The sequence below is a fragment of the Antrostomus carolinensis genome, unplaced genomic scaffold (assembly GCF_000700745.2).
Source record: "Antrostomus carolinensis isolate BGI_N321 unplaced genomic scaffold, ASM70074v2 scaffold2125, whole genome shotgun sequence".
Taxonomy (NCBI): domain Eukaryota; kingdom Metazoa; phylum Chordata; class Aves; order Caprimulgiformes; family Caprimulgidae; genus Antrostomus; species Antrostomus carolinensis.
In genome coordinates this window covers 32,898-43,521 of record NW_010318224.1, presented here as the reverse complement: position 1 = coordinate 43,521, position 10,624 = coordinate 32,898, and the positions used below count along the sequence as shown (strand labels likewise).

The 10,624-nt window shown below is 37.4% G+C and overlaps 1 protein-coding gene across 1 annotated transcript in view; it reads right to left on the bottom strand.

Moving 5' to 3' along the window:
- The window catches only part of LOC104525600 (rab GTPase-binding effector protein 1), a 34,347-nt gene that overhangs the window by 5,777 nt on the left and 17,946 nt on the right, over window positions 1-10,624 (bottom strand). The window contains 7 exon segments of the mRNA XM_010168802.2: window positions 1-32; window positions 1,402-1,500; window positions 2,746-2,862; window positions 3,627-3,731; window positions 5,915-6,382; window positions 9,022-9,147; window positions 10,179-10,357. The exon segment at window positions 1-32 is cut by the window's left edge and continues 1 nt beyond it. Of these exon segments, the coding sequence (XP_010167104.1) occupies window positions 1-32; window positions 1,402-1,500; window positions 2,746-2,862; window positions 3,627-3,731; window positions 5,915-6,382; window positions 9,022-9,147; window positions 10,179-10,357 (1,126 nt within the window).

The following is a 10,624-nucleotide window of genomic DNA, read 5'->3' as shown; positions in this document are numbered from 1 at the left end:
GAAACCTGCTCCCTTGACTGTGTCAGGACGGCCTCAAATGTAAAGAAAAGCAAAAATTCTCACTTAAGGTCATGCTCAGATCTCTCACGTCCTATTTAGTATCATTGCTTTCAAAAGTTTGGTGAATTGATATCGTTTGTAAAAAAGGGAAGCAAAATGATTGCGTGGATCAACACGATCAGTTCTCTCTTGCCTGGCCTATGCACCAGAAATAAAGGCAAGATCAATCTTAACTGTACAAGCAGGTAGGAGGAAGCAAGAGATAAATGCAGCATTGTTAAGTCTCCCAGTTTTCTTCTGTATTTATCCATTAGCTAGCTGTGCTCATGGAGGGAGGGTGGGGTGGGAATTACATGTGGTTTCAGGAACTGGCAGTGATGTTTGTTAAAATCACCCAACACCTCGCCTGAAAGATCAGGTTATTCAAAAACCTTAAACTTTCATCCTGAACCTTTTCAATGGCAGGTGTCTGCCTCCCACTGTCTTTTGAGGAAAACATCAAAACAGATGATCCCTCATGAAGAAAAAGGATTAAGAAAACATAGTTTTGCTTGCATTACAAAAGAAAAAAAATCCAGTGAACTTTTCTCAGAGGAATGATTGCTTTGTTCAGGGACTTGAACTCTGACAGCAGCTGCCCTTTGTGTTACAGGTAGACAGCATGAAAAGCATATTGAGATCAATACTCCTGCCTCTCCATGAGGCAGCTCTCATGCAGAACATCAAACAGAACATTTCTGTTAGCCAGGTCCTACAGACAATCCCAGACCCCAGAAATGCAATACTGGGACTCATGAGAATCAAAGCTTAGTCCCCACAGTGCTGTGCAAGCGAGGAAAAAGAAGAAACCTGATTCTAATATAGAAGGGAATGAATTGCTCTAAGGAAGTTAGACTTTGTTGTGCCCTAGAAAACAAGGTCCTATTCCTGTTCTCTGGCTTAATTCCTGTAAGACATTCAAAATAGTTTTAAAAAAAGTAAATAAATGTCTTCCTGGGTGTTAGGGCTGATATTTTAAATCTGACCTGTAAAAACATTGAGCATTCATCTATTAAAACTCAAGAAAATATTCACTAGTGATGACACTTGTGATGAATCCTAAAAAATTGTCTTGAGAAAAATCTAGTCTGTCTTCAGAATAAGGGGGAAAAGAAGTTGACTAGTGATCTCCATTAATACACATACACACAGAAAGTATGACAGATCAACCCTACAAACTGTTACAGGTGTAGCACTTGCTCTCAGAGCTCAACTGATCAGCATCTTCACACATTTAGATGCACAGCTCTCTCTAGCCAAGCTTGGCTGGGCAGCAAGACCAAGTCTTTTCCAAACACCCTGAGCTCCAAGGGTCAGACAAACAGCGCTGTTCAGGTGATCTCTGGGTTTAAGCTGTCTTACCATTTGCTCCTGGACACTTCTCTTTGCTTGTGAAAACGCCTGCTGCAGTTCGCTGAGGAAGTTCTCTGACTTTTGACATTTAGCCATAAGCAAAGAGATCTTAAAAAAAAAAAAGAAAAACACACACAGACAAAGATATAAAGCATGAAACGGATTTTGAAGAAGAAATAACCACTGAAGTTCTCTTGCCCATTTTCATTACTAACATATACTTTGAAATTTCAAACTAATCCACTAAAGTTTATTTTGTTAATTCCTTACTCAGTAAAGCAGCTCAAGAAGAGATGCTGTGCTTCTACACCAATAATATATTGTATTTATCAAACTCTAAATAACAAATAAAGTTAATTCTAAGCCAGCTCAGAGACACTGAAGGGAAACTGCAGAGCTGCTACCTAAGTTTTCAGCATTTTCTTTAAGGTAAAGTAATTTTTTGTACCTTTCTCTGAAAGCACAGATCTTCAAAAACTGCACAGTTAAGTTATCTACAACAACACATGAGTAACAGTAAGGTTGAGCATTACTTAATTAACACCCTGGTACAGCCAAAAGAACAAACATATAAACATATTCCTGTCCTCTAATGACTGTTTCCTTAATAAGAAAAAAATACTGGGTGGAATGGAAGAGAGAAAGTCCTCCAGCTCAAGTGAAGTAAATGCAATGTCTTGTACACAGCATTTACCTAATTATTGTATCTTTAAGAGGCCAAAGACGATGACTTTAAATTAAACAAAAAAAAAAAAGAAGCTATGACTACCAGACATCCTATTTGGCTCCCTTGTAGGGAGGACAGTTAGGTACAGATCTTGGAAGCGTACGTTAGCCTGCTTTCAGCAGGCCATTATTTTAAAGAGTGCATATTTTGGACCAACTTCTGTTCCTGCCTGCTCAGCTACTCATTAACTGTATGTCTTCACCACAAGTCCATTAACTGGGCATTGAGTATTGATGAGAGCAAGTGGTATGAATAGTATCACTCTTTATTGACAAGGACAGTGACCAAGAACACAGGGCTACTCCTGCATGTTTGGGTGATTTTATATACAGGTTACTTCAAAACTCAAAACACTACTCAAATTCCAATTATCACTTCTGTAACAGATTTCAAGTTTAGAGATGAAACTTTAGGGACAAAATTGGATAACATGATATTAGAGACATGTCAGACTTATCTAGAAACTGTGGCAGACTCAGGTGGAACATAACTAACCCTAGAAATTCTCATTTTTGTTGCCTCTACAGCAGGTAGCCCACCCATATCGAACAGAAGATGAGTTACTGTTATTAACTTTTGAATAACATTTCATGATTCCTACCATCTGGAGTACAAAATGCTTGTACCTGATTAGAGGAGTCTTCAGCACTTTGTTTCATGTAATCCTCCAATTCCTGTTTATTCTTCATTGTCTTTTCCAGCTGGTCATTAGCCTGTCTCAGCATCACCTGCAGCTTTTTCACCTGTGTTGTAACAACAAAATAATTTCATTTTCCATTCTTTTGGGAGCATTTATTTCCTGGACACAAATATAACCTACCCCATCACACCCCCAAACCACAAAACAAAATCCCTCAAAACCCTGTGTAACCCAGAAATTCCTTTGTTGTTTTTCTGAAACCCCCTGCATCACAGATTACACCTGTAAGGAAACATGGGACATCCAACTGCACTGGACCATCGCCACGTAATGACCTCAGTCACTAATTGCAAAGCAGAACGTGACTCATGCCTTCTGCACTCATCTGAAAATTGTTCTTTAGTACATGGCAGGAAACAAACATCCCCCAATACTTTACAGTCATTTTATGCTGCTAAGCTGAGGTCCTCTAATTTTTTCTTTGCTGTTAACAGTTCTTGCAGTATCAAAGATAATAGAATTTAATGCATGACAAGCATTCTAGAATATAAATTATGAAAGATACTGACTACAGCGTGAGCACAATGCTTTTTATAGAAAAGTGCCTTAACTGCATGGTCTTACAGCACTGGATAAAGCGGTTCTCCAAGGTGAGTCCTTAAGAAATAGGTACATGTGGTGCTCAGGACCACATACCAATAACAAATCAGGTTTTGTCAGTAAAATGTCAGAAGTTATCCAGATTTTTAAGTATGTTGACATTGTTCAATTAAAACCAATGAATAAAACAGCGGATGGTTCATCGTTGCACCCTTAGTAGTTTGAATAACTGCAAAAATCTTGCTAAAGCTAGAAGAGAAATCCCACCTGGTCTCTTGTCTCAGCCTCCTGAATCTGGATACCTTGCAACTGCTTCTCATAATTCGAGCACATATCACAGCGTCTACCCAGCTTGTTCCCTGCATTCTGCACCTGGAGAACACAGAGTTATCACCTGCCATAAAGGCCATAAAATTTTTCCAAGGAATGCAGGTAGTGCTACATACACCCAGGTGTGTTGTGCGATCATCAAATATTATGGATACAAGACAGTGGCAGAATCAGGTAATGGCAAGATGAAGTTGCTCTAAAAGTAAAAGACAATGTAAATCAGCTGCAGGATATCAGCTTTTCCTGGCACGGGTCCCACTGGGAGCACACAAGCAGTAGAGCCACGACATCCAAGGGTTCATCAAGTCATTCAGTGTGTCCTTTTGAAATATATTACTTAATTACACGTATAGAAACAGACATCTCAGAAAGGCTTTCAAGAAGCCATAGCATTTTTTCATGCAATTATTTTGTATTACAATTGAAATTATAAACACAATACTACATTGTTTGGTTGGAGTTTTTTGTGTGGTTTTTTGTTTAGTTTTTGAGGTCTTTTTTATGGGTGTGGTTTGTTTTTTGGGGCTTTTTGGTGCCTTAGGTTTTTGGTTTTTTTTGATTGTTTGTTTGGTTTTTTTTAAATCAACACAAAGCCATTAAAAAAGCAAGTCAATTCACCAGGTCAGGATTTCCTTAAATCTTTTTCCTCCTGTAACTGAGCTTTGAATATTTTTCAATGGCACATACTAATTTTGTTCTACAACAGTCATCAAGGTTGATTTACTTTCTAATACCCTCCTCCAGTATTGCTCAGTATTAGAGACTGAATAATCAGCTTAAAGAATAATTGAGAAAGAATAAAGTAGAAGACAGACTGATTTAAAAAAAAAAAAGAAAAGAAAACAAACAACAGAGAAAAAGTGTTGGAGTATGCAGCAGGGAAACAAAGAGCAAACCAGTTTCCATTTTAAAATTGGAATGGTTTTGGTTGAGGGGACAAATGGAAGTTTTATCAAAGCTGCAAGTCAGGTTTGAGCTGAAAATTTGTATTTGCTGCTCCATGTCCCACCTACACAAAGTGGCATTCACATACCCTGCCTGTACTCCTGCCTCCAGAAACATGTGGGAAGCAGTGCATTTCTTTTCTGAATTCCCAGAAAGGGATAGAGTAAAATGTCATCCAAATGTCAACAGGGCAAGGAAATACTCAAGAGCACAGGATTTAACTCAGCTCTGAGATCATGATGCCGTAATTTCTACAGATATTACAAATTAATAGCAGCACAAAAAATAGCAACTTTACAATAGGTTTGGAGATATCTCCTAAGTAATGATTTGCAGATAAGTTGAATTCCAACAAGTTGAGGAAATACAAATATCACTAGTTCTTCATTTCATCTGTCCTTTGCCTGGCCTCTTCTCTTTCACTGCATTCTTACATTCCTTCTTTTCACCCCCATCTTGTCTTCCTTTTCACCCATTATGGATTGTTATCTCCCCCTTCCCCTTTTCTTCCCCTTGAAGTGTTGCTCCTTGGCCTCTCCTCTTCTGAAAGAGTAACCACAGGAGCTACACAATACTCCTCTTTTCAGCAATAAACTAAATACAAGCTTTGAACTGGCATCATACAAAGCTGCTGAAGAACTGACAGGCAGAACATCCAGAAGCAACAATTTCCTTGGTCACCCATACTGAAACTGGCACAGTGGTAAGTCTAATATGCTCCTTGTTGCTCTCAGAAATTGGTTTCTGATGATGCAAGTCCCCAGCAATTTTCTGAAGCTTCCTTTGTGGTAGCTGCGTGTGTTATGCATACCTTGGCCACACATTTCTAAATTGCACTCCATGCATAATCCTCAGTAAAAGTCCTTGGCACACAAAACAGCACTGTTACCTCTGCTCCTCTTGTTAATATTTGCACTTTCCTAGTCACCCCCAGCTGCACTAGAACGTCCTTTCCTTAGCTTTCCATTTTGTCCTTTTCTTTGAGTTCTCCCATCTTTTTTCATCCTCTCACATATTTGCAAGATCAACAGCTACCTCTGCCAGATCCTCCCCTAAGTGCAAAAATATCCTGTATTTAGTAAAGTTGACTTTCCCACGAACAGAGTCAGCCAATATGGTTTACATCAATCAGATGTGCTTCACCTACAGGAGCATTCCAAGAGAGAAAAGTGAACAGCTACATACGATGCTATCTCTTTCCTTCCACACCTGACTCCAGGTAAATCAGGAAGAGCTTTCTCAGACAGCAGTCACAGCAGATGTACGCAGTGGGTACTCACCTCCTTCTGCAGGAGGTTCCACTCCGTCTCGCTAACCAAGCGGTAACCGCTGGGAGATACATAAGCGCTTTCTAGCCCTTGTGTAACACTGGAAAGCAGCGAAGCAGTCTCTTCTTGCTCTGGTGTCATTGCTTTGATTGCTTTTTCCTGATCTTTGGTTAACATGAACCCACTTGGCATTTGCAGAGACCCAAGGGAAGCTGTATCAAAGTTCTCGGACACTGAATCTGCTCCAACAAGTGGTCCAAAATCTGACTCGTCCAGGTTCCCAGCAGATTTTGCTTTGTTGTTGTATCCTAAAGCTTTGGACTGTAAGGATCCAGATGTCCCCAGACTGTCTGTTGACTGTGCTCTCCGTAGTCCATCTTTAAACATATCATTATCTGATTTATTGAAAGATTCACCAGAAGAAAGAAGCAAGTCTGCATCCAAGGAATGGACTGAGCCGTGGGTGCTATTCACATGCACCTGGAATTGAAAAACAGGGAAGATAAAATTATATACTGCATTCTAGAGGCACGGTACAAGAGGAATGCTGGACACTAATTATCAGACATGGTAAAGACAAGTTTAAACTGGCTTTGGCAAGAACATCTGGTCACTAAGCTTAAGATGGCAGAGAAAAGGATAGAGAACTGAAATGCACCAGCTAGAATTAAAAAGCAAAACAAACAAACAAGCAAAAAGAGTCTTCAGCTAACAGAGTGTTTTTGTAAGAATCTGTCTTCCTGCCAGACAACCAAGGGCACAGTCACCTTACATCTTCCAATATCTGAAACAAGGTGCTTCTGCCACTAAAGAGATATACTTGCAATATCACTTCTAGAACTATAAGCAACAGAAGGCAAATACCCCTCTTCCACAAATAAATTCAGAAGTCTTCCATAAAACAAAAAACATTAACATAAAAATAAAGGGAAAATTATAAACTTAAAATCTACTCTATACTGACAAGTGAATATTCTTTTTATTTCTTTCTTTGGCTTTGATTGTCTAACAAAATATTGTAAGAGAAATAAATATTTCCTTTAAAATATTATTTGTACATAAAATAAAATGAAAAGGGAAAAAGCTGGGCTTAAACAAAAAGGTATCCTGGGGAATGTCAATGCCAAAAGCCACGCTAACTGTCCTGTGACGTATATAAGGCATATTAAGTCTCTTGATCTATTTTTATTTATTTGTAGCACTGGAAAGAAAGCAGTAATGCTTTATTTAAAAAGCATATGACTGCTTTCAAAATACCTTCTAATATAGTATGCCCTTCTGCTTTGCCATTAGACATGTAAAGAAAATAACACTGAAAACAAGCTTCTTTAGAAAAATAGTAATTTCTGAAATAGGCCCAGCAGAGAGTATCAGGCAGCTGGTACCTCCATATAGGTGTTTATCACTTATAAAAATACATCATGTACTACTGTTTTTATGGCTGTTGTAAATGCCTTGTTTTAAGTGTTTTTAGGTATAATATTCATATTTACTCTAGTATGTACATATATGAGTTTAAGTTCATAACAAAAAGTCAAAGAGAATACGCTCTTGTATAAAACTGCATCTTCAGACAACAACTGTTTGGTGATACAGTTAACAAATAATTTGTTTGTATTGCAAACTGCTCAGAGTAGAGCTCTAAAGTCAAATTATGACAAGTTATGAGACATGACTGATAATACGATACATTACCACTTCTAAAACACGTTCTCTACAGCTAAACAAGTTAATGAATAGCAACAAAATATAAATCTATAAGCAAAACCATTCTGAAAACTATAACCTTACTCAAAATGTAAAATTCTCCATCATGTATAATTCCTAGAATTAAATAAATGTTATGATTAAGGGACTAAAGAGTATGCAAGGAACTGAGTTTAAAGCAAACATCACAAAATAAAACTTCTCTTCACCATCAATAGATGCCCTTTTCATATCTGGATACAGAAGTGTTAGTATACACCACAGTATCTGAAATAGAAAAAGTGGTATCCTTACTGTAGGATAAAGGGTAGAACTAAATCTCAGCCACATTTAGATGTTACATTCTGAACATCTTTCTGCATTCTGCACTGTTACAAATCACTGATAACAATAAAGGGCACAGTCTAGAAGTATTCACTTTTATTTCCTTCAAAAGGGATACATAAAACAGGCAAAATACTGGTTGACACTGCAAATCCCTAAGTCTCTTACATAAGCTTCTATAGCACAAAACTTGGTTTGTTTTTATTAATTTGTCTCTGTTTTGACTTACAAAACCAAAATGGAACCTGCCAGACAATCAGGTAAACAAGCAAAATGCAGTGGGAAAGGATAAGTAATTGCCCATTTTGATACTGTTTCCAAGTTCCAACCTGTGTGCTCACTGGACTCATTTCTTCACAAGTGAAAAGCTTACTCAAATTCAAAATACAGTTTCAGCTTGTCCCTGTGTGTGACTATCTACAACACCCAAAAGACTTGCTAATAACATCCAGCAGCATCCCTTTTTCTGGCTGTTATAATGAGCCTACTAATAACAGCTTCAGCAGCTTCCACAAAAACTTGGTGCTACTGGCTTGGCCAAAAAAAAAGCTTATTTTTGGTTGCTGAAAAGATGTGGCCAAAAATCTCAACTCGCACAGTTGGATGTAGTTTAATACACACAGACACATACATCATGCTGTTTTGCACATGGTAAGCAACTGGTTAGCTTCACAATCAGTGATCCCAGTGTCTAACCAGTGTAAGTTTTGCACAGAATTCAACAAGTAGGTCAGCAAAGTAGCTACAATACACTTGCTGAATGTTCAGATATAATTGGTTTAATCGGGAACATTTAGGTGCGTTAGAACGTGGTTATAAATCCTAAGAGAATTTATCAGCAGTTAACATCCAGAATGCAAAAGGTAAATTACAGTTTTTAACAGCACCTCTCAGGATTGTAAAGTATTGTCTTCCAATCTTTATTAGAATTTATTTATTCAAGTGCAACCCCAAAGATTTTTCATGGCTTAATAAGAATTATAAGCTACTGGGAATAAAGGGCACTGAATTTGCATTTGTATTTGTAATCAACACTCTGAGGAATGCACAAGTGCACAAAGTTGCTTTGAACTATCCATTTGTTTTACCTCTTCATTAGAGAGCTGGGTAAGGGTTTCTTCTTGGGCTAGAGAACACGAAGCTTTCGTTTCATCATCTGAATCTTTTTGTTTCTGCTCTTTTCTCTTGCTAAGCCTCTGCTGATCATCTTCTTCCTAGAATTCAGCAGTCAATAGAGAACACATACAAGCAGGATTCAATTTTGCCATAGTAGTCATGACATTAGTTTACATGATAAACTAAGCTACAAAAGAATGCACTGGAAAAGATTACTTTGGCTAAAAACCCAGTATTTATCCCATAAGACCTCTTTTGGTTAAAAATCCAGTGCTCACTTCACAAGGTATCCAAACTGACTTAAATAAGAACTTACTTTTCAAGTTTAGTGGCCAATTCATGTTCTAGAATAACTTTATTCAAAGAACATATTACCTACATAAAAATACTTATTGAAGGGATTACCAAGTAACAAAAACAGCTGTTACACTGGCTACTGTAGAGAACCTGATAACATATTTGCATCACTAATGGCCCCATTAACAGCCATTATACAATCATGACCATCAAAACATAAAAACAAGAAGTGCCTTGATCACTCTGAACATAATATAACATATGGAAAAAGAATCAAAAGAAAGACATCATAGAACACCAAGTCATAAAGCAAGTACACAATCACTTGCATAAGCTAAATTAAAATGAAGCTCTTGGTTTATGCCTGAGCTAGGGACTGTATCAGGAAAACCTAGAAAGAAGTGAAACTTGTTATCCTAACTTCCTTAATGCAGATGGTTTGTGTCATAGATGACTGTTTCCTCCTCCAAGATTAACTTCTGGATATTATTGCCTTTTCATTTAACAATACTGGCAACATTACTTTTAAAGTTACTATATACATTAATATTAAAATATTCACTCAAATGGAGAGTTTCCGCTATAACTGTCAGCTGTCATTTAAATGGAAAATTTCAATTAAAACTGTCAGCTATCATTTTTTGAAATATTAACACACTTAAATAACTTGTCTCCAACATGTGATTTCCATACCTGTTATACCACATTAAATCTACAGTATTAAAAAAAACCAAAACAAAACAACCCAACACCCCAAACCAAACTCAAAAAGCCCACGAAACAAACCAACCAAGCAAACAAACAAGTAAAAAAAGGGAAAGTGGAAAGTAACCTGATCCTTTTTTTTCAGTTCTTCAACTTGTCGGAGCTGCTCAGAGGTCAGGACAATTTCCATACGTTGCATGTCCCTCATCAGCAAACGTTGAGACTCCAAGAACTGGTCATTGGCTTTTTGCCATGTGTGTTTCAACTGGTTGTGCTGTTGTCGCTCTTGCTCTAAGAGATGGCAGACTATTCAAAAATATAAAGAGTCGTTCTGAACTAGAATTTTTTTAACCTCTTTTCCAAAGAGAAGCATTTTCATGAATAAAAGTAATTATTCTTCTAAACAAGAAAAGTCAGGCTTTGTTCAACAACTATTTAGGACAAAATAAGACATTTTCTTAATTCCCAAACTTGGCCTGTGATTAGGGATGTATTACTGACAGTTTAAGATTTCCCAATTAGAATACTAATGCCTTAACTTCATTCATGATTCCTAAAAGTTTATTTTTTTTT